We start from the raw sequence: 24,166 nt of genomic DNA on the forward strand, positions 1-24,166 counted from the left end.
CCAAGAAGACTCAAGGCTGGTTGACACAAAGGTCACTTTGCAAAAAGGTTAAAATTCTCTCAGAGCTCAGTCTGTACAGCAGCTTGTCTTGTCAAACAGGGAAACAAAACCCGGCTTTAATTAGATGCTCGACTAATTGCATAATATCTCCCATGGTGCTGCAGGGTGAAGTGAAGCAAAAGGAGACAGGAGAATGCCGTCTTTGTTGCCTTTTTTGCTAGCTTTGGCTCTCAAATGGGTGCGAGGAGCTGGTTCTGGTTTCCTGCTCTCCTGTCCCCAAAACACACAAAACAAGCAGCGATGAAGACAGTGGGGTAAAAGTAAAGCGGCCATGGCCAGTAAATGTTTTCGAATGTCTGGGTCTGATCTGCTTACATTTAGTGAAATCATCATTGACATGTAGTTTTAAGTTGTTATTCTACATTAGAAGGTACTCCCTTTTCTAACTTTATTGACATCTTATGAGATGTAACATAGTGCAAATCATGACAAATAATTGTTAAATCATGTTCAGCTTCTCAAACATGAGAATCTTTTTCTTTTTTTTGACATTGTAAATTGAATGTCTTTGTTATTTTGAACATTTGGTCAGACTAAAACACTTTCAGACTTGTGGGTGACCCTTTTCCCCCCATTTTCAGTGTTTTTTTCAAGTGTCAGATATACTGAATATGAAAATATTCGTTAGTTGACGCTCTAATTTAATATGTTTAAAAAATGTACAAGTAAGATGTCACATGGTGCACAAACTTCATTATTAATCATGAGTACAGATGGCAGCAAGACTGTGATTGAGTTCTTCTTTGCTTCCTCTCCAACGTTTTCATTGGTGGTCTTTCTAAACAGTTTTGGGTCACCACTCAGAGCTTATTACAAACAGTATAAAAGACCCAACATCTCCCTCCCCTCAGTGTCCCCCCAAACTCTGAGCAGAATAATGAGCAGTAAACAAGGGGGAGTGGAGGGGAGGGAGAGGAGGGGGTGTCCATCTTGAACTGAGGGGTTGACAAAAGAGGGGGTGTCTCCACAGCGACTGAGTCGAGCTGTTTGAGTCACATGGCCTGGGTTTCTATTGAGAGAGACGAGGCTGGAGGCTCAGCCTTTACTGCATGTTTTGGAAGCCAATGGCAGCAACATGAGTGGAGCCCAACAGGACGGAGCCATGACGGCGGACAGCCTCCATCTGAACGGGACGGCAGCTTTGGGACTACATGACCAGGAGATGAACACAGCGCTGTTTGGTGTGTTGCACTCTTTTATATCAGTTCAGTTGGTTTCACAGCATTGTTACTTTATAGTTTAACTGATGTTTCAGCTTGTCTCGTCTTCTTCCTTCTTCTACCCAGAGTTCAAAGTGTTTAACATTGTCATCATCGCCCTGGCCTTGTGTATCCTCACCATCACCGGCCTGTACTGCATCACTGTCTGCTACAACCGCACCAGGTCAGATATGCTGCGAACACTTTAAAATAATCCCTGAAAACATCTTTAAATAACCCTCTTTCTCTCTTATATTAGGGTATTAGGTAAGTGCAGCCTCCACCTTGATAACAGATGGGACAGTTGCTTCCAAAGGTGTAAATTTAATAACTTTAGACTCAACTTGACAAAAAAACAAACAAAAAGACTTGTGACTTCACTATGACTTGAGCCTTTTGACTAGAAAATATTACATAAATTTATATTCTCTAACAAGCCATGTTTTATGCTCTGAAAGTGCAATGTTGGCACTAGTGTTTTAATCACTGAAATCAGTCGCACTTGCTTTAACAAAAAAAGTTATGTTTAAAGAAGCTTTCATTATTTAATAAACTTTAATAAATTATTGTCATGTTTCAATTTCAATACATTTGGTGAAAAGCACAATTGTGATTCATAACCCAATGTTAGGACTTGGGACCTGATTTGGGACTTGACTCAGAACTTGACTAGGGACTTGCATGTATTGACTTGGGACTTGATTAGGGACTTTACTTGGGACTTGTCTGTCTTGAAGTAGGACTTGCATGTCTTGACTTGGGACTTGACTCAGAACTTTACTTGGGACTTGCATGTCTTGACTTGGGACTTGATTAGGGACTTGACTCGGGACTTGTCTGTCTTGAGGTAGGACTTGCATGTCTTGACTTGGGACTTGATTAGGGACTTCTTGCCTTGGACTTGTCTGTCTTGGACTTGCGTGTCTTGACTTGGGACTTGACTTGAGACTTGATTAGGGACTTGATTTGGGACTTGTCTGTCTTGAAGTAGGACTTGCATGTCTTGACTTCGGACTTGACTTGGAACTTGATTAGGGACTTGACTTGGGACTTGTCTGCCTTGAGGTAGGACTTGTCCATCTTGACTTGCGACTTGGCAATGACTTGAGACTTACTTGTGACTTGAAAAACAAAGACTTGGCATTTTTTTATAACGAGTGTAGTGGAGTGTCGTCCTCCTGCTGAAATCTAAATTTAAAGAACCAAGCAGTGTGTGAAATGACATCAAAGTCATTAGAGCAATTAGTGTCATCTTCTCCACCAGGCAGTCAAAGAGAGCCCACGTGTATGAGAGTGCAGTGACCCGAGGCGAGCCAGCGGACCCTGTAGCGGTCAAAGCAGTGAAGAGGTCCACCAGCTTCATGAACCCTCTCGCCTTCTTTAGGAAACCCGAGGCAACAAAGGACAACTCCAGGATCTACTACATCTACAGTAACCCTCTGCCTGTGGGACTGAAGGAGGAGGAGGAGGAGGAGTGGCGGACTAAAGCCCTGCAGGAACCCAAGGAGCAAACTGTACTGACGCTGCCGCTGTCCTTTCAAGAGTACGCCAATGATCCCAAGAGTGGTGTCGTCCTGGACCCTCCCATTTTTTACATGCAGCTTTAGAAGGTGGTGAGGAGTTCTGCTGTGGGGGCGGGAGGGAGAAGTTGTCTGAATGTCTGAGGTGGGCTATAGAGACACTGAAATTTGAAAGGTCCGAGTTCTGACCCCTGCAGCTGTGTTCGTCAAACGTTATGTCATCATGTACGACCATTAAAGGGGCACTACACAGATTTAATTATACATTCTGTTAGTTCTCAATGGGAGCATTACTAAGCCAGTAAAAGTAGCAGGTTAATGTCCTGTAGCTCAAGTGTGAGAACCCCTGATGATGTCATAGTGATGTAATGAGGGTTATCTCAGCGAAGCCTGGGAGTCTACACATTTATAACCCTAAGCCTTCTAGGCTGCAGCGTTGCCAAATTGGTGACTTTCGGGAAACACTTGATTTAGTGACTTTTCAGACCCTCTTGGCCACATTAGCCCCTTTCATAGTGCCGTTTCATGCCGGAACATTTACGGCTCTGTCACGTCTCGAAGAGATGGAAAATTGGTGGGACTGTTGAAAGCGGGAACACTATGAACGGGCCATCCCGGCAAGGTGGAATATTTCACATTACATGTGACGTCTAACACACACCTCCCACTTGGATCCGACAGACATCAAATCACTGTTCACTGCGTCCGCTGCTCATTGTAAACAAGCCAGCATCGCTAACTGTGCACAGAGTGTCTGGTGCTTGTTGTAAACAAACAAATGTCGCTAACTGAACACATACTGCTGCAGCATGTAATTATTGTACTGCTACAGAGCTAACTGTGTAGCCTATTAGCACTGTGCTACTGCGCAGCACTGCTGCTGCTCTGTTGCACGTCACTATCGTCTCCTCCCACCAGCACCTCTATGAAAGGGCACGAATATCACGCCTTCGCAGGATCACTATGAACGCTCTAAGGCGAAAAGCCGACACAGATTGTTCAGACAATATAGCGGACCTCACTATGAAAGGGGCTTTCATCTCTAAAAAGCGACTAATGTAGCAAGAAATGTATTGCATTATTTGGATGATCAGAGAAAAAGCAAGAAATATATATCATTGTAATGAATTCCCATGCATGCTGCACAGAGTAATCACAGTCCACAGTTGACGTTGTGTTGTGGACTTTGTCATGTGGAAATATGGAAAAAAAGTGGGTTGGAAAACCATTAGATGCTAGGGATGCTATCAAGCTGCATTATGGGAAATGTAGGATCCAGTGTTTAAAAGCTAGTGACCTGCTAGAAAACAAAAATGAAGCTTATTTCATCCACTGCCTTTTAAATTTTGACAGTACAATAATGTATCTGTGTCCCACTGGCACCACTCTGCACTGCTCTCTCTGTTACCACCTTCCCGGCCCACAGTGTTGTCACAGATTCGCAGTGGCCACCTTCCCACTCAGGTTACACTGTTAGCTTTGTCCCCACTGTTGCTGTTTTTAGGGCTGTTGGTGGCGTTAGCACTATTAGCCACTGCCATGTTAAGAGCCGTGTGCAGGCAATCGATATGCTCTGAATTCCATGTACAGACACTTTATGACCTTAATTAACTCTTTAACAAAGATCTGTCTTGGCATCTCTGACTAGAAGTCTTAGTCAATATGAGGTCTAACAGGTTTTTCTTCCCTCAAAGACATACAAAGGTACACTGTGGCTATCATTCATTCAAGCATTGTTTTTATTAATCAACCCGTTCCGTTTGTGTATCTGCATGAGCACGCCAATGTGATCTACATTCCTGCCATGGTATCTGCTGATTGACAGTTAATTACAGTAGTAGGTGCCAGCAAAGGCTGGGAAGGAAGACTAAGTCAACGAACAGTGAACAATGCAGGATTAATTCAGAAACATTCATGTTTGTAAGGCCTCAATGATACACATCAGGCATTCTGGTGAGAACCATTGAGTCGAAACAGAATACTCAACACAGCACAGGTTTATGCTACTAGTTTAACAGAGGCTCCTATAATCATGCATACATTATTTTTGTATTTTTTCTTATGTAAATGTGTTGTACGATGGATAGATCATGTGACTGACCTTATAAATGTAGGGTTTCCAAGTTGATGATGCTGTTATAGTTCAAGAAAAGCTGAGTATGTTGGAGACACAAATTAGAGAACATAGACAAGTGGTTTCTTGATTTTTTTTTAATGATCTTTAATAAAACTGCTGATACAATGTGCTTTACAAAAGAAGCCAAGTGTGAGACACAGAGAAAGATGAGAAAAACACAAGCGATTATCACTGCAGAGCTACTGCAGTACCCCCTGGGGAAAAGGATCGGACTGCATCAGAGTCCTCAGACGAGCGGCTGGGTCTCTCTGATCAGCCACTCCAGCGCCTCCTTCCTGCCTTGCCTCTCCATCTCCGCTCCAACCACCTCCCGGCACTTCCTGTGGTACTCGTTCACCCAGTCTCGCTGTAGGACAGAGAAGAGCGGCCGACAAACCATGAAGACACTTTGTTTTAGGAGTGCAAAATGTACTAGAAATAGCTTGGAACATTATCGTTTTATTATAGTTCATTTTATTAAATTGTTCCTATTTCTCACATTTTGTGTCAAGTAAGCTATATTTGATGATTTGTTGTATGTAAACTGTTTATTACCTTACCAATAAAACATTTTGAGACATTTTTTAATGGGTGAATTTGTCTTTGATAATTTAAAATATTAAACATAATCACACTGGATATCCCTCACCTCTTTCTGAGTGAGCAGCTCTGTGTTCATCATCTTGACTTGAATAGGAACCAAAGTGAGCGGGTCAAACGTCAGACTGCCTCTGTTTCTGTAGTTGTACTGAACACACACACAAGAGAAGGAAAACATACTCAATTTTCTTACAATTAAAACTAATGTCATGATCTATGGAAGCACAAGAAAAGAAAAAAATAAGATAAAACTTGCCTTGTGATAAAAAGAAATCCTTTAAGTCAGTAAAATAATGACTTAGTATCTTAAAATAACAAAACACTGAAAATAATAACTTACTCATCTTGAAATAATGAGAAACTTTCTAAAAAGACACAAAGTTAATATTTTATGAAACTAAGTCTTATTTTGAGATATGAAGTCATCATTTCAATAGTTTCTTATTAGGAGGAAATAGGCTTAATTATCAATCATAAATAATGAACACCTCAATGACAATAATGTCTTTCAAACAGTGATTACCAGTATATGGATATTGTGACCCATTTAAAAAACATATTCTTCCAAGCATCCAGCTCTATTGAGTCATATTTTTATGAACATGAAGTGGCCTTTATCTCAGTTAAAGGACCTACTTTGGGTTTAGCTGGTACAACAAGGACCACATTTTCAATACGAATGCCAAAAGATCCATCTTCATAGTATCCAGGTTCTAGAAAAAAAGAGTAGAGTTGAGCATTTACATAATCAAATGCAGAAAAGCAAAAGATAAACAAACATTCATTGGCTAACTCAGGAACACTTTGCCTGCTGCCATACCATCACTGACGATCATGCCAGCCTCCAGAGGCTCATCAGCGAAGGTCTTGTAGCTGATGCCGCAGGGCCCCTCGTGGACGTTGAGGAAGCAGCCCACGCCGTGGCCCGTACCGTGAAGATAGTCCAGCCCCGACTCCCACAGAGCTGCACGGGCAAACGAGTCTAACAGGTGGCCTGGGGAGAAAACACACTCTAAAGTTATACACCCAAAAGTCATGAAACATTTTGCCCACATGTGAAATTGTGATTTTGTCAATGTGTTAACACTAGGGGTGTTTCCATTACAGTTAAATACCCGGAATGAGGCGGGTCTCACTCGCTGAAACGCCCCTAATCTGAATATGAGCCGTCTGGAGCGGTCTTTTGGCCCGACTTTTTCCCCCCCTCAGGGTAAAGCCTGGTTGCTGATTGGATAAAACGCTAAGCGGGATGTGACGTAGTACTCGGTGCCACAACAACGCGTGCCATTTTTAAAAGCTGGCGAAGTAACGAGTAGTCACAATCGCTTGACTACAATGAACATAGGCCCCTTTCATGGTTCGGTCTCGCAAATCCCCGCTATATTGCTGGAAAGATCTGTGCCAGCTCTTCGCCTTAGGGCGTCCATAGTGATCCCGTGAAGGCTTGATTTTCTGCGCTTTTATAGTGCAGTCTGGCGTTGCGGAACGAGGTGCACAGTAGCACAGTGCTAATGCAGCACAACAGTTCTACAGCTCTATAACAGTACAGTGTGTATGTGCTGCTGCTGCAGGAGGTGTTCACTTAGCGATCTCTGTTTGTTTACAACAAGCAACGGACACTCTGTGCACAGTTAGCGATGCCGGTTAATTCACGATCACAATGTTTATGATCATCGGAGACGCTGTGCATAATTAGCCCTGCTGGTTTGTTTATGATCAGTGGAGACGCTGTGCATAATTAGCCCTGCTGGTTTGTTTATGATCAGCAGCGGACATTGTGCACAGTTAGTGACGGCAACCACAGTTGCGTCTCCCGTGTTTAATCCGTCACGGCTGCTCTTTCCCCTAAAGGAAACACGGCTACTGTCCAGACTGATGCCCTTCCCTCTGTTCAGTGCATGCTGGAAAAGTGAAAATAAATGCACAAATGTACTAATATGTAACCTTATTTCTCCCTGTGTGACGAAGACGGAGATGGGTATAATAAACCCTGTTTACGAGTTACAGGTCAAAAAGATGCCTTTAGCAACAAAATGTTTACTGTTGTCTCATTTGTCTGAGACTAACAAAAAAAAGGACATACTATATAGATGTGAATTAATTATTTTTGTCTCACCGTTTGTCTGAAAGCATGTTTAACACTTTGGCACATTATAGAAACAGTGTATAGTAGAGGACGACACCTTTGGTTCCGTTGGGGAAAACAGCAGCACTGACAGCTATGTGTCCCTTCAGTACATAGGTAAAGCATTCCTAGAGGAAAGAGAGAGCACATAATATAAGGAAATAAAATAAAATAAAATCATGGCTGTACTGTACATTCAATTAATGTACAGTATAATAGAGCTGGGCAATTAATCAAATCTTATTTTCAGTCACAATTTTGGCTTTGAATCTTTAAGAAAACAAGATCATTTAGATAAATTACTTCTAATAATATATATTTGATTTGATTTGTTTATGTCAATTTTTTTTTTTTTTTTACATTTTACGTGTTTTATAATACATTTTTCAGTTTAATTATATTTAAGGTTCAGGAAGATCTTCTGTTGTTTTTTTGTTTTTTTAGTTCAATAAATGATTTATGTTTCCAAAGTCAATGAGTGATTGTGTTACATAATTTATCTCAATATTAACCAAAGTAATTGTGATTATAATGTTTTGCAATATTCAAGCGGCCCTACAGTATAATGGCCAGACATATGTGTTAAAATTAAACAACAAAATAGCTTCAGTCAATCAAACCTGAGACCTGAGATTAGACTTAATGACAGTAAAAGCAGTACATTAATAAATAAACAGACTTACCTTCTCAAAAGCTGATGGAGTCCCAAAGTGCATGGTGCGTGTGACGTCTGTGGTTCCATCACTGCCGGAGACACAGAGTGAATGTAGATGTATGTATGTAACGCTCAAAAACACACAACTGTTCCTACAGTATGTCGCCTGTGTTTTTGGCATCAACAGGCATGGAGGCATGGATTGTCCGGATTAACAGAAAAGTAATGGCACAGCTGGTTAGCCTAAATGCAATAGATGTATGTAATAATGATCCTGTTTACACATATTGAGCTCCAGAGTCGATCAGGTAAACTTCATTCAGGGAGAGAGTTCTGTTGGTTTCAGGCAGAGGTCTGCAAGAAAAAATGGCATGGAAAAAGGCAGAGTCAGCTTTTTTTAATGGATAGCAAAAACTTTTTCATTAAAAAAAGAAGACAGAAAGCAGATAGTTACACAAATCTAATACACCTGCGTCACTCACCTGTAATGTATGATGGCTCCGTTTGGTCCAACGCTGGAAATTGTGGGGAAGCTGAGGCCGACGAAATCTTTCTGTTGACTGAAAAAGACAATGTCTAATTATGAAGGGGGCATTCTCACAATGACATTTGGACTACAGATTATTTAATGTTCATTTAAAGTTCAGGATCTCTTCAGTACACTGAAATAATAAAATGTACAAAAAATATACAGGGTATATAAAGGGTCTGACTTAAAAGATGTTATATATAGTAGTGAAATAATTATTTAGATTTACAATTTGATATATCTACAAAGATCATTAACACTTTCCCATAATTAAAATAAATAAATAAATCAACAAATTTAAAACAATCCTTCTTGGAAAAATATGAAATCTGAAAATAGTTTTTTTCTCAGCTCCACGTGTTATATTTAGCACTCATTTTTAACTGAAAATAGTGGAGATATTAATTTGGAAAATTTAAGAATTTTCATGGATGTTCAAATAATTGCAAAAAATTATTAAATTAAGCTCAAATTTGAAAACATTCTTGATCAGATCCCATGAAAGTTGTTTTTTTTCACATTATTCTTTAAAGAAAATCCATAACATGAACTGTGAGGACAAGCAGAGTTTGGTATGGAATGACCTCAAAGCTCAAAAATTATTTTTTAGGAAGACATTTTACTGCACTTCCCTGTCCAGCAGAGGGGGGTATAACTTCAGGATAGTCTCAACACAGCTCCAAAAAGCACCTTTCATATGCAGCCTCTCCATCGTAACAGATGACATGAAGTTAAATTGGATGAGCATGACAGTGAGGAAAATGTGGTAGTGGTGTAAAAGGTCCAGGTAAAAAAGTCCTTACCTGCGTAATTCTTCAGCCTTATCGGCAGCAGAGATCTCTGTCACGGTGCCTTTTGGAATCTATAAAACAATAAGCCGGACATGCGGAAAGATTTAAAAAAAACAAAACAAAAAAAACATCAGCCAGGGCAAGCAGAGTTATTTTTGGCTCTCCGCCTGAACACAAGGTTCCCACATTCACCCTGACAATTTAAGTTCTATGTCCTAGAAAATGACAATACAAAAGTGCCATTCGAGCAGAGGCTTATTGATACGTTTTTAGTTTATCCATTGATTTGAGAAACAAAAATGTTTAAATGTGGGAACCCTGTAAATACAGACTGGAGGATCAATTTTCTCTAGTGGATCTAAAAATAATGAATTTACCTCCTTTTCCAACCAAGCAAAGAGTTCACAAAGGGCAACTGCATCTTTGATCTGTTGAGGAAAAGCGTAGAAGATGTCAGATATCTCATTTGAGGTAAAATCAGACAAGTTATGGTGGTGTCACAAACTCAATAATTAGGAGATGTGCACTACAGATTTTAAGGCGTGTCAACAGTTCTTACGTGAGCCATTTTCATTCCTTGAATCTCAGTCGTGTTCTTCACAGCCTTGGCGAGGCAGAGTGGAGTGTAGGGAATCGGAGTCCTGTGGGCCTGAAATAGATCAAGAGGAAACATTTACAATGTTAAAAAAGAAGCCCATGTTATGAAAGAGTAAAATGTTTTTAATTGTGTGTATTAGACATATTGTATCAAAGTGTTATGCAAAGTATGAAAGCCAAGAAACAGAATGCTGATGACAGAAAATGCCTGTCTGCCTTTACAAATTGGCTATTGGATTAACTGTTGATTGTTTTTAGTTCAACTGAATAACAAAACACTGGTACAAGGACACACACTAGGACTGGTTTTGTAGGACTATTTTAAGGTCATAAAAAAATAATGACCCCGACACTGAGAAGTCTGAAAAATTATGAACCGATATGATACTGATATCAATATCAATCTGAAATTAGTTCTCAATTCAGACAAAACCAAATACGTGATATTCTCAAGAACCAGACACATTACAGATGATGGTCTAAATATTACCACTTTAACAGGTCACAGCATTGAAAAGGTTTCACAATACAAATATCTGGGTGTCTGGTTAGATCAGATACGCACATTCAAATTCCAAATTGACATACTTACAAGTAAATTAAAACAAAAAATCTTATACTTATACAGAAACAAAAACTTCCCTCTGTTCTGTAGGAAACAGATCATTCAGGCTGTCTTTTTATCAGTTCTGGATTATGCTGATGTTATCTATAGACATGCTTCTGCCTCCATTCTCACCTCACTTGACTCAGTTTATCACTCTGCACTCTGCATTCATCACTGGTGACAGTTACTCCACCCATGATTGTATTCTATACAACAAGGTGGGATGGGCACCTTTATCTATGAGACATGCACTGGTTCCTTTTCATTTATAAAGTCTTGATAGGCGACATGCCACCATAGTACCTGGTCACATAGTAATTATCCAACATGCTCAATGATGCTCAATGTTCCCCGGACTAATACTGAATTTGGAAAAAACTGCTTTCAATGTTTCTGCTGCATCTACCTGGAACATCTCGCAACATTCACTCAAACTCAACACAATTATAACTATGGGCCAGTTTAAAACTATGATAATCAATAACTCTGCCTTTCACTGTAACTGTTTTTAATTTTTTTCAAGTGTTCTGTCTGTGTTGTTTGCTCTTCATTCGTTTTCTCTGTGCTCTCGACACCATTGTAAATGGGGGGTTCCCCTCAATGATTCCTTGAGAAATAAATAAAGCATAAATGAAAAATGAAAAATAATGGGTTGATACCAATTCAAATAGCTAAATTGGTTACAATTGGGCCAAGCTATTAAATTCTACTCTATTTTTTTTACTTACTCTTAATATATTGTAGAATTGTAATTCCTGCTTAGGTTCTGTTTGCATTTGTTTAACAGATATCTCTGCATTTATGTTAAGATTGTGTTCTACAAAAGCTATAGGAAAGCAATGATCAGGTTGACCCTGATGTTGCCTTACACATAAAAGAAAGATTCTTGTCACTTGCACACAGTGAGGCAAACAGCTTATTAATCAAACACTGGTATGGGATCAGTGCTCAGTATCAGCAGACACCCAAAGCCCAAGCCTCGGTATCAGGACGGAAAAAAACAGACCAGTGCATCCTGCCTGCCACCAGCAGAGCTACAATGTTGTTAGTGAGGATGGAACTAACTACAGGAAGAATCTAAAATATGTCATTTGATAGATAGAGATAAGGATGAAGCTTGAGATTTATGACCCAGGAAAAGACAATTATTTTTACCTTGGGGATGACCTGTGTGAGAGCACAGCTGGCCTTGTCACAGATCCACACTTTGTCCTTGGGACTGTGTGCTGCGCAGATGGCCTGCAGCTCAGTGTAGACCGACTCGTACGGAAACGTGTGGATGCTCAGCTCAGGCTTGCTGGGCGAGTCCAGCTGCAGGTGGTCCCTCAACACGGGATCCGAGAGACGCTTTAGGTCCACAAAAAGTCTGCAGAGGCAAAAAGGAAGTTTAGTGACAACATACTGTAAATTCAGGTGAAATTGTTGCCCTTCAAATTTTCGGTGCAAGTCATTTTTCAATCCTGTTGTCTGATTTAAAGCATTTGGCATAAAGCTCCCTCCTAAACCTCAGTTTCTATAATAACTCTAATAAACCGTGTAGCTAAAATGAACACACTAAGACACTTAAGGACAAACGTGTCCCCATAGAAAAACGATTAAAACCAGTTTTTGCAGCATAAAATCATTCATTCAGTTTTATCAGTCTTTCAATATTTATATAATAGAATTTGAGCCCTGGCTGCAAAACTGTAATTTTGACTATTGCTATTGTGTGGCAATGCATCAAAAACAATGCTGTTGCTAATCATTGGCATAAAAAACATGACATACATTTAAAAAATCCTCCTTGCATTTAGTATACAGAGAATAAGAGATGATTGTGTTTTGTCTTAAAAATCCATAGTGGCATTATGTAAACAAACTGACAATTAAAGGGTTAAAATACTGAAAATTAATAATTATGTGGTAATAATAATCAGGACTGAAGTTGGTTAAAATATTTAGCTCAAAGAGAATGAATATAATCAGTTTTAAAGGGGATCTATGTAAAGAGGAGTGTGTGTGTGTGTGTGTGTGTGTGTGTGTGTGTGTTATTCATTTGATTATTAGTAGTAGCATTTTTTTTTTTGCAAAATTAGGTGAAATTCTCAGTTGATAAATACTGACCCATAATTACCCCATCAAGGTAATAAACTGAACACTGATCTCACCAATATATCGCTGCATTGTTAAAATTAATTACCTTATTGAGTTCATCCCCACGATGGCATATGCAAAGAAAACTGGGTTGTACTCGATGTCTGCACCACGGAGGTTAAAAAGCCCTGGGGAAAGGAAATAACAGAACATTTAATAATATTAAGAAATGACTTGTTTCATCCAATAAAGGCAGCGACAATGTCCGTAAACAGTAAAGTTACCTTAAAATCCATTTGAATACTGAAACCTCAGTATAGTTAGTTTGGTGTTAAATATCAGTTATTCATTCTTTGTGCATGCCAGAGTGGATCCCCTTGAATTTAACGGCCATTGAAACCCTCTTGTCTGAATGCTTCCTGATGACAATCAAAATCAGCATTACTCTAATTAACACAAACCCTCAGACCGAACAATCAGAAACAAGAGCTCATTAGGAACGGTGAACGATGTGCTCAGACAGGCATCTAGAGGGACACCCGTGCATCCCTGGGTCCTTGGATCGTGATCGTGTATCAGAACGGACTTATGTAACAGAAGTGACGTTGGGTATGGCTGCTGCTCGTTTTACACAAAAGTGACTAAAAACTGATAAAACTTAATGTGATCAAGGCTTTTAATTAGGCATTATTAACAGTTATTAACAGTGTCCCAACACACACAGGCCAAATATTGTATGGTTACAACATAAAGGTCAAACAAACATAAACATTAGAGTAAAGGCTGTACTGTCCTAGGGCTGGGCGATATATATCAATATATTTTTAAATGTGATATGGAATTAGACCGTATCGCATATATCGATATATTTAAAATTTGCACTGTGATCCTTGCTCCAGGCAAGCTGCGGCTTTTATTTAAGATATTTTTTTATTTAAAAGTGCACTTCATGGAGCTTTGATTTTTTTTTAAAACAGGTACTCCTGTTGTTATACAGTATTTATGTTCACTTAAACAGTTTCAATAAAACTACTTATGACATGTCATATCTGGCTTGGACTTTGACTGAACACTTGCTCTCACTTTGCGATAAAATATCAGGATAGATATCATATATCGATATTCAGCCTAAATATAATTGGGATATGACTTTTGGTCCATATTGCCCAGCCCCATACTGTCCTGATGTCCCTGTAAATGTACTTCTCCACATTGTGCTACTTCTTCCTCAAAGGCATCATATCAACACTTACACTACTGTGTCCATGTTCCTCTTTGGCAGAGGTAACTACAGGAGCGGTTATTTCTGAAAAAGGAAAGTTATCCGTACATGCGATCTCGTCCAACGCCGTGGCAGCGAACCAGGTGACTTTCCTCTCCGTCATCTTGGCTCGCAGCGCCGTGATCTTGTCTTGCCAGGACATACCTAGAGGACGACAGCCACGACTCATTGACACAGCGTGAGTGCATTCATTTCCTTCAAAAACCTGCGTTACAAGTTACAGTTGGCTGAAAACTTAATTTTTTCGGTCTTGGGAACAAACGATAAGAAAGTGTGTTTTGCACGTACCGGTGTAATCTAAGCCCAGGGTGCGGAGCTGTGTGCTGGGTCTTTCTGGGCGGTCTATCCAGATGGCATCGATCAGGTTGTCCTGCACTGCCACCAGAGAGTGTCCTGCGCTGGTCAGGGCCTTGGACATGTTCTTCCACTGATCTGGAACAAAACATCAGAAGTGTTAAGATACACGAACACTGGTGAAGAAGACATTTTTTCTTTCCAACACGATGAGACTCTGCAGAAAGCAAAAACGGTGTGTGTTATGATAGCACAAGTGTACCTGTGTAATATACTGTGCATTATACAGCAAAATGTTTTTGACCAATAACGTCTGTCTAGATCAGGGATGGGCAACTGGAGGCCCGGGGGCTGCATATGGCCCGCACCCTCACTTGAAGTGGCCCTCAGTACAACTACATGCATTTGAGCATGAAATCTTAAAAGTGCAGTGTAAAAATGCACAAAATTACTTCTTGCAATTAATGTTGGTCTGCTGTTCTTGCACTGAAAAAAAAGAAATCACAGTAAGTGGTTATTTTTTATTTGCTTCAAACCCTTTGTATTCCTATTTATACTGTTATATGTTCAGTTACTGCACTGTAAACATATTTAAAATTGCAGTTTCATCATATCTGGTTAAGTGCACGGTACTATATGTGGCCCTGTGGTAGTGTCCATGAAAAATTGTGGCCCCCTCCAGCATTTAAGTTGCCCTTCCCTGGTCTAGATATCCAGCAAAGTCTTTCCTACAGGTCTGGAGAGTCATGCACCAGCTTTAAAAAGGGAAGCATAATGAGATGCAAACGCATTTCGCACGTGTCATGTTGTTCGAGGTGGTGCATTCAATCCTGTTTACTATTAATTTGATATTTAAGCATTATTTTAGACCTTTTTGGGGGGCTAGTGAAAGTTTTACATTTTTATATTCTAAAATCTATTGTAGTATTTTTTAGGTATCATAAAGCAGCACTGTTTTAGCTTTTAGGTAAAGTTATTTTAAACTGAGCATGTTTAGGGGGCAAGAAAAAAGGAGAATCCCCCAAAAGATGAGATGAACTCCACAAAGCCACAAATCTCTTTGTAAAAAAGTTTGATTTTTAGACTAATAAGAAGACATGTCTTATTTTTATACATTCTTTTAATGACAGATTTTTATGCATTCATTTAAATCCAATGACAGATGAGACTTCAGTCTCTCTGCTTGATCACTATGAAGTGTAGTGGTAGTAAATCATCTGATGTCAAAATCATGTCAGAGGAGAGATGAGAAGTTTTGTTTTGAAACAAAATTTTGAACTGAGCCATGTTGATTCTGAAAAAGCTTACTCATCAGAATGAAACAGATCACTTCAATCAAGCTTTTCTTATTAGAAAATTCACGGGAAAATGTTTGGATGTAGTTGGGACCATGTTCCAATATGACACACTCATTAGATATCGGACTGATGTCACTAAACCATTTAAATGTGTAATAATAGTCGAGAACGTCTCTCCGACCACGTTGGGATGGCTGAAAAAAATGAGTTGGCTACAGTAGCGTCTTTGGCATGGAGGTCGAGTAGCAGCTTTCAGCTCAGAACTTTGTGGGTCTAAGACATTTCAACTTTACTGCTCATAAGTTGTTCAGCTTTCAACTGGGCAAATACAGCCTGCTGTTTTATTATCAGAGTGACAGCTTAACAACTGTACACCTTCCTAGTAATTGGAAAGAAAATGGTACTACAGCTTACCAGCAGCAATGATCCAAGGATCTACTCCCACTTTGGAGTTCTCTGGCAGGATGCTGATCAGCCAGTCCTCCTGAGAGGGTGTCTCCTTCAGCCCTGGATAGAATTAAATCACAACTATTGACCACAATCAAAGACAGATGTAAAATATTCCTGACTCATACCAGTGAGAAACATGAAGCATCATTATAGATTTATTTTTGTCTTGAAATGACATGTGCAGACATAAATAGCACAGTCTTTTCATTCTCAAATCAGGTCATAATATTCTGACTTACAGTCTAGCTGTGATTCAGTCAAGTCTTTTCATCAGTACTTTAACAATGAGATGCGAAGGCTACTCAGCCAATGCAGAAGTGCCTTTAGCTTACATTCATTTTAATGGCCAACAGCGGGCGACTCCACTGGTTGCAAAGAGAAGTCTGACTGTATGAAAGTCAATGAGAAAGCGACCCTACTTTTAATTTTCCTCATGAGTTTTATGGCTTCAATCACTAGTTTCAAGTCTTGTTTAATACAGCATGATGTTTATTTTGTAAATTATAGTCCCATTTAGAGGAAAATAGACAGTAAAGCAGGGTATGCTTTAGGGTGGAGCTAATCATAAGAATGGCAGGTTGCTTCTCCTGTGTTGCCCGTGTTTATCTCTTACAGCGTTGAACCTTTCAGTGTGTTTTCCGTTCATAAAAGTTACGTGGTTGCTTAAAAATGTCTTGTTCAATGTTTGCCTGTACTAAAAGACACTGCAAGGTAGAGGTGGGAATCAGCAGAGGCCCCACAAAACGATTTCATCCCGATACTTGAGTGACGATACGATATTATTGCGATTTTAAGCATTTTGCGATATGGTGAGTATTGCGATACAATATATTGTGATTTAACTGTTTAACTGCATTTTGTGTCCACAAAAATGAATTCAATCAAGGATTGTTTTGTCAAATAAGAGAAAATGCTCATTCTGTTGATCTCACTTGAGTCTTTTTATTCCTCCACAATGAGAGTCAAACCCAGAGAACTGATATCAAACATGTATGGACGACAACAATTGCAGCATTTTCTCAAACTTTCCTCAACTCAACAGCTGCATTGATCTGAATTTTTTTTTAATGAAACATCAAAACATAGCCTTTTCAGCCTTATTTTGACAACTTCCCAACACGATAAGGTGCCTATAGATTCCTTAGATCTTCCAGTTTCATATGATAACAGTATCTCCAGTATATTCCTAAAAGTGAGCCTGAAATGGCCTCCGGAAAGAAAAAAACTGCGAAAATACGGAGGGTATTAAATATCAATATTTGATGGCCATGAATCATTATAATATCGCCATGCAAAATATTGCGATGCTTTGCTGTATCGATTTTTTCCCCAACCTCTAGTGTAAGGAGCTGGCTGTTTGTTTTTTGCACCTTGCTAACCAAACTAGCACAAGCTGATACCTTAGCTCCACCTTCTCATCCAAAGACGGTCACTTCTGACTCCAAAAAACCAAGATGGTGATGGACAAAAAATCACAGTGGCTACAAGGGTTGTCAAAAGTATCGATACTCAAAAAAGTATCGATACTAAAACTAAAAGTATCGAGTATCTGTAGCTTGTTATCATAGTTGCAGTTTCTTTTTGTCTTTTTTATTATAAATATTTAACCTGTGGTTCTGTTAATTTTTAAATGTTGCATTTTTCTTGTTAATAAAAATATTTCTGTTAAATTTTGGGGTCTTTGTTTTTATCCTTGTGGTATCGAAAATGGAATCGAGTATCGAGTATCAGTATCGAGTTGAAAATGTATTATCGTGACAACCCTAGTGGCTACTTCCACTTCTTATCTACAGTCTGTGGTGTAAAGACTCGTGACATTACAGAATCTTACCCATCTTCATAAGGGTCCAGTTGTTGTCCATCTGCTGACTGGCCTGGAGGAAATATCGCCCATCAGTCCACATTGCAGCGTGCTGCTCTGTGACGATGGCTGTACCTACACATCACAACAAACAGAGCAGATTTTACTTTTACAATCACAGATGTTTTGCTGGATCTGGGTTGTTGAGTGGATGGATATGAAAGTACACAGGACAGCTAATACTGGAATAGTGATAAACTGCTCTATAAGACGCTGGGTCAGGGGCTATATGGTCTTTTCTGGGAAGCAAAAAATAGTATATATAGTATATGCTCTGAAATTACAGCAGCAGTGTCTTTGAGTAAATGAGCTCTTCTACTGTCTTTTGAAATGAGGCTGATTTCCCACAGCGATTTAATCCAAAGTAGGTCACCTCGCCTGAAAGTACACCTTTGCCAACACCATAAAAAACTAATGCGTCATCCATTTTGCTATCTAAATTGTGATGATGTGATGATGTATCTGGATCTGGGTGGTTAGACCTGAACACATCCACAGAATTAAAGTTGGATGATCATGCAAGTTCATTTATCACATTGTCCTAGATTTTTCTGCTACCTGTCTGCCTGCCTAAGATCTGAACTCTGGATGACTTGCATGTACATTGCCATTCACACACAAGCACAACATACCTGCAGAGCCATTAAATCCACAGATAAATTCACGTCTGCAGTCACACGGTGCAATGTATTCACTCTGTGAGACATGAGGGCACGGAGAGGGACAGACACAGGTAGAGAGAGAGAGAGAGAGAGAGAGAGAGAGAGAGAGAGAGAGAGAGAGAGAGAGAGAGAGAGAGATCAGCTTCATTAACAATCAGTGTGAAGTGGCCATCAACCAGTCAGACATTTTAAATTCCACCTTTGCTGCTCTTCTCACATCACGTCTTGTGCATGGAGAGGGGAAAAGGGAGGAGCAGCGGGCTACAATTAATTGGGAAGGTCAACAGAAACGATCAGAAGTCAATCGGGACACAAAGTAAAACAGGCAGGAGGTGCAGCTGCAACACTGTGAGCTTGTGTGAGTCTCAGTGCTGGCCGATATGGCCTCAATATAAAATATCTCATTTCTTCACACTGCACCACATTCATTTTTAATCAATGTTTTTTTCTTAAAAATAAAGTGCATAAAACTTAATTATTCAACATTGGTTTTGACTTTAACCATAAAAATGATTGACAAACAAAGATGAATTGTTTTGTTTTTTTTAACAAACTTCTTTTAAAAAAAAATGTAAATCACCTCTTGAAAAAAGGACTGTATCCTTGAAGTATCATCATTTTTGTTTTATTTTTGTAAACAAAAACTCAACATTTACGGAATCAAACTGCATTATTTGGGGGAAAAAAATGTTTTCCTTTTTTTCTTAATCATTAAGATTATTAGAAATGTTTCCATGAAAAAATAATCTTCGATCTTATTGAGTTTTATAATGACAGATCATGGTGAGTTTACAATAAGCCGCATGTTCGCATATAAAGTTATACATCATTATATCAACAATCTTTCATTATGAGAAAAGAAAACAAGTCATTTGTATTTTAAAATCAGTCCATGACATGAAATTTTCATTAAAAAAAGGATTACTCTCTTTTTCTAAATGAACATAAGATTTCATGGAAAACAATTCCTGCTCTGTTCCTCTGAAATTAGGAGAGCCTGCTGGAGGTATCTAACTTCAGAAATATTATGTATATGTTATATAATCATTATTTTTCATGCCAACTTTTCTTCTCTTTCTCCTGAGATAATAATCTTAATAATTCAGAAAAACAGGGAAAACACTTTTTTTCTGTTTTTTTTTCTGTTATTCGCTTGTTAAATCACAAAATCCTACATGAGGTGCTTGTACAGTATTTTCTTGGTATTTAGTGAAAATCTAGTTTGATTTTTAAACATCATTCCAAACTGTAAATTCAAAATAACTGATAAAATCGATTTACCCAGCCCTAGTTTAGGTGTGACTTTAGCCATGTAAACATACATGAATGTAGTCTACGTATGTTATGTGTCTGATCTCTCTTACCTGGTGAGCATCTCCAGAAGGAACGATGTATGCCTGTATGGGCTCAGAGAAGTATTTACAACTCCTCATCGCCTGGCGAAGCTGCCTGAGCAGCTCTCCTGTGATCTTTGGAGACATGGCAGTGTCTGAGAGGAGAAAGAACACGACACTCTGATTAAAGCAGGAACATTTCTTGATTCCTCTATTTTTCAACACAGCCCTACAAATCCCTTAATAAGTGCAGACAGCGTCATATCGAGGCATTTGTGAGGTTTAAGGAATCTTTTTTTTAAATCACACAACTACCCTCCAAACATGGAGACATTCCCTCATCTACTGTTATTCAAACCCACATTAATCATCCACAGATTACCTGACTTTTGGGAAGTCATGTTGACTTGTGGTGACTGGAGCGGGACAATGACTGACTGCAGCCTACCTGACTATTAACGTGGAGCTCAAAGTCTCAGTCCACACCTGGATCTTTAACCTGCTGGAACATTGTGATTGAGCAACTGTCACAGGAGTTAAATATTAAAAGAATATAATACATGGCTGGTGTAGCAGCTCTGTGACCTATTTTCACTGTCACAATCTCCTAAAACAAAGGCCAGGAGATACTGCTCATTATTCACATTCCCTGTAGGGAGAGTTAGTGTAACAGACTTTCATTGACCGACCAATCACACTGCAGTATTCTCTCCTGTTGCAGTGAGCTCTCCTATTGGGTGAACAATACTGTTTACAAGTTGGAATTAGGAAAATCAGTCTCGTTCTACGGACCTGTTCTTCAAATGTATTTTAACTAATTCAGGATAACAAGCAGAGATCTGTGGAGGCTAAACTAATGCGGTGTGCAAGACAGACAATTTTGTAGCATTTTCAGTCATTTATTTATTTTTATACTTATTTATTACATCACATGTCCTTGTTCACTTTAAAGTGTTACCTTTTAAAAACCGGTTCTTAAAATGAAACCGTACTTATCAATCTTGAAACCAGCGAAGTAAAGTAAGTTCTGCAGTTAATAATTTAATATATTCTGTTCAAATGATAAATTCCCATTTTAATGTCAAATTAAAAGCCATATGATTTAATATGTGCTTCATTTGTCTTTTAACAGTTATATTTATGCCTGTTATGATCACAGTCTCTCAAACCACATTTGGTTCGGTTCTTTAATCTTAATGAGTTTTATTCTTTATAGGTAGTAAAGTAATGAAGTACATTTTCATGATGAAAATGTAATTGTGACTATTACAGATCATGGTGACAATAAGTTTACAATAAGCTGCATGTTCTCATATAAAGTCATCATTATATCAACAATCTTTCATCATGATAAAAGAAGACTCATTTGTATTTCAAAATCACTTCATGTTTGTGGTTCACGGTAAATGTTGTTAAACAGGTTTCTTTTATTTAGCCTCATCTGATAACACTTTGTAGTCTTGTCATCCTCAATGAGGATTGTGCTGGGGTTTAAATTAGTCATAAATGTTAATAAACTGTTCATAAATGGAGGTTAGGTTTAGATCATGGACGGATATTGATACTGTACGCTGTGGCTGTTTAAAAACAAAATGGCCTTTGTCTAATGTACATAACAGAACATTAACATTGTTAAGCGTTTCGAGTAAGGGTAATAATAATTGAGCAGATTGCATTACACTGAAATGAACAATTTCTTGATTATGTAAATTTAGCATTTTTAACTTTAGCCTCTCATTTTCTGGTTTGTTTGTTTTTTGTCTATGCTGAGCTATGTTTTCAGATGTTGTTGCCATTTTATTTTTGTTTCTATTGAATTAAAATGGAAAAACTCATTTACATTAACCCACACATATCAAAAGAAAAAAAGAAAATGGCATGTTGCTTTAGGTGTTCTGCAGCAATTTTCAAAAGGGTCGGAGGTCAGTTTATTTATTTGTTTTAGTTATGTAGGGTATTTTATTTTATTTTTTCCACATTTCAATTCCAATGCTTAATATTCTCGAGGTTGAAAAATGCATTGCTGTGGAAAAGGATGTACTTATTATGCTCTAATATCGTTATAAAACTAAAACAAGATCAATGCAACGATACTGTCGTTTATCGTGATAATTTCAGGGAAAATATATCGTCCTAAAAAATGTGTAATCGTGACAGGCCTACCCACACATTTGAAAAGAAAAGAGAAAATAAAATGGCATGGAATGCTTTAGGTGTTCTGCAGCAATTTTCAAAAGGGTCAGAGGTAAGGCTGGGCTGGATAAATGTGATATGGAATTAGACCGTATCGCATATATCAATACAGTTCAAATTTGCACTGTGATCCTTGCTCCAGGCAAGCTGCGGCTTTTATTTAATATATTTTTTTATTTAAATGTGCACTTTATAGAGCTTTGATTATTTAAAAAAAAAGGTGCTCCTGTTGTTATACAGTATTTATGTTCACTTAAATAAACGGTTTCAATAAATCAACTTGTGACATGTAATATTTGGCTTTGACTTTGACTGAACATTTGCTCTCACTTTGCGATAAAAATTCTGGGATATATACCATATATCGATATTCTGCCTAAATATAGGCTGCCCTAGTCAGAGGTCAATTTGAGCAGTGAAATAAATCAAGACCTAGAATAGGATGAAAACACAGTAAACAGCCTGGGTTATGATCCTGCTAGTTCAGGGATGGGCAACTGGAGACCCGGGGGCCGCATATGGCCCGCACCCTCACTTCAAGTGGCCCTCAGTACAACTACATGCATTTGAGCATGAAATGCAAAGTGCAGTGTAAAAATTGCAAAAAATGACTTCTTGCAATTAATGTTGGTCTGCTGTTCTTGCACTGAAAAAAAAAGAAATCACAGTAAGTGGTTATTTTTTATTTGCTTCAAACCTTTTGTATTCCTATTTATACTGTTATACATGCATTTGAGCATGACATATGTTATATTGCTGCACTGTAAACATATTTAAAATTGCAGTTTCACCATATCTGGTTAAGTGCACGCTCCTATATGTGGCCCTGTGGTATTGTCCAAGAAAAAATGTGGCCCCCACCAGCATTTAAGTCGCCCATCCCTTTGCTAGCAGTTCAGAGGTTTAGCCATAAGGACTTGTTGGAGTTCTCAATATAAATTAACTCTCCAGAAGAAGAAAAAAAAATGCAGACACGTGTCAAATCCTCCACATTATAATCTGCTGCGTACGAAGAACGTGGCATTTATCTAACCCACTAGCTAGCCAAAATAAACTAACGGTTATTATGATGATCTGATGTGAAATTAAAAAACCACAGAGCTTGGTTTGAACAGGACGGGCGGCTGTTTCTATTCACACACTATCAACAGGCCAACCATAACAACAAAACAATAACGGAGTCATTCGGTGAGTGGCTGCTGGTTTTAGTGGGTGTGGCTGAACGCCGGTAGGATATTTCTAAAGTTGCGAGCTAATTTTAGTGCTGTAAGTAAACGCCTTTCTGCTCGCTTTAATGCCGGACAATGGTCTGTAGACACAGGTGTGGTGACCAGCGTCCCCCTCATGTGAAAACAGTCCCTATCCCTCCGAGCAGACGGAGCCACTAGCTCACGTTAACGTCCCCCCACATGAAGCCGGTAAAAAGCTCAATACACACCCGGTGGTTTCGTCTCGGAAATGTGATTCTTGGGTTAAAAAACGAGGCGCTCCGCTACCAGTTCGGACCTTGTGTTAATTTACAAAACAGGAGGCTGCCATTTCCTTGTTGACGTTTCAGGTCACGTGGCTGCGTTTCCTCCAGTAGACGCGGAGGGATCCAGACTCGCCTCCTTTTCTCTCAATAATACAGACACACTGCAAAACAACACAATGACGATTATACAACCCCGAGTCCCAAACAGCTGGGACGCGCTGTAAACGTAGATACAAACAAGACGCATGCTTCTGAGATGTGTTGGAGGGGTTGTGGGCTGGTGGGGGATTTTACTCATATTTTTTGCGATTGCCCAAAGATTTTAGATTTTTGGAAAAATATTCAAAATGAAATAAAACATGCTTTTGGCATTGACTTTTCATCGACACTACCACAGGGCCACATATAGGACAGTGCACTTAACCAGATATGACGAAACTGCA

The 24,166-nt window shown here is 38.9% G+C and overlaps 2 protein-coding genes across 4 annotated transcripts; one reads left to right on the forward strand and one right to left on the reverse strand.

The window, feature by feature from the left end:
- Positions 1 to 1,112: 1,112 nt before the first annotated feature.
- Positions 1,113 to 4,538, forward strand: si:dkey-246e1.3 (uncharacterized). 2 transcript variants are annotated; one of them, XM_059336253.1, is made up of 3 exons: positions 1,113 to 1,241; positions 1,347 to 1,443; positions 2,524 to 4,538. In XM_059336253.1, the coding sequence occupies exons 1-3, from the start codon at positions 1,136 to 1,138 to the stop codon at positions 2,864 to 2,866; spliced, it is 546 nt and encodes a 181-aa protein (XP_059192236.1). In that variant the 5' UTR covers positions 1,113 to 1,135; the 3' UTR covers positions 2,867 to 4,538. The 2 variants fall into 2 exon arrangements, with proteins under 2 accessions (XP_059192236.1, XP_059192244.1); XM_059336261.1 differs by having other exon boundaries at positions 2,644 to 4,538.
- xpnpep1 (X-prolyl aminopeptidase (aminopeptidase P) 1, soluble) lies at positions 4,069 to 23,843 on the reverse strand. 2 transcript variants are annotated; one of them, XM_059336234.1, is made up of 20 exons: positions 23,688 to 23,843; positions 20,087 to 20,211; positions 18,693 to 18,756; positions 18,031 to 18,135; positions 16,164 to 16,256; positions 14,446 to 14,589; positions 14,206 to 14,301; positions 12,982 to 13,063; positions 11,955 to 12,165; positions 10,155 to 10,244; positions 9,973 to 10,023; positions 9,608 to 9,666; positions 8,758 to 8,835; positions 8,558 to 8,629; positions 8,304 to 8,364; positions 7,679 to 7,748; positions 6,316 to 6,489; positions 6,132 to 6,208; positions 5,545 to 5,643; positions 4,069 to 5,262 (listed from the first exon to the last, which is right to left on the reverse strand). In XM_059336234.1, exons 2-20 carry the CDS (start codon positions 20,201 to 20,203, stop codon positions 5,143 to 5,145), a joined length of 1,863 nt encoding a protein of 620 aa, XP_059192217.1. In that variant the 5' UTR covers positions 20,204 to 20,211; positions 23,688 to 23,843; the 3' UTR covers positions 4,069 to 5,142. The 2 variants fall into 2 exon arrangements, with proteins under 2 accessions (XP_059192217.1, XP_059192225.1); XM_059336242.1 differs by lacking the exon at positions 23,688 to 23,843 and adding an exon at positions 20,505 to 21,469.
- Positions 23,844 to 24,166: the final 323 nt, after the last annotated feature.

The sequence above is a fragment of the Centropristis striata genome, chromosome 1 (genome assembly GCF_030273125.1).
Source record: "Centropristis striata isolate RG_2023a ecotype Rhode Island chromosome 1, C.striata_1.0, whole genome shotgun sequence".
Lineage (NCBI taxonomy): Eukaryota > Metazoa > Chordata > Actinopteri > Perciformes > Serranidae > Centropristis > Centropristis striata.

Excerpts from the sequence above, each read along its gene's own strand:
- si:dkey-246e1.3 (XM_059336253.1), top strand. The coding sequence starts at position 1,136 with ATGAGTGGAGCCCAACAGGACGGAGCCATGACGGCGGACAGCCTCCAT. Across the intron at positions 1,242-1,346 it reads GATGAACACAGCGCTGTTTG|AGTTCAAAGTGTTTAACATT; the intron begins GTGTGTTGCACT and ends TCTTCTACCCAG. Across the intron at positions 1,444-2,523 it reads GTCTGCTACAACCGCACCAG|GCAGTCAAAGAGAGCCCACG; the intron begins GTCAGATATGCT and ends CTTCTCCACCAG.
- xpnpep1 (XM_059336234.1), bottom strand. The coding sequence starts at position 20,203 with ATGTCTCCAAAGATCACAGGAGAGCTGCTCAGGCAGCTTCGCCAGGCG. Across the intron at positions 8,630-8,757 it reads GGAGCCATCATACATTACAG|ACCTCTGCCTGAAACCAACA; the intron begins GTGAGTGACGCA and ends TTTTTCTTGCAG. Across the intron at positions 7,749-8,303 it reads CTCCATCAGCTTTTGAGAAG|GAATGCTTTACCTATGTACT; the intron begins GTAAGTCTGTTT and ends TCTTTCCTCTAG.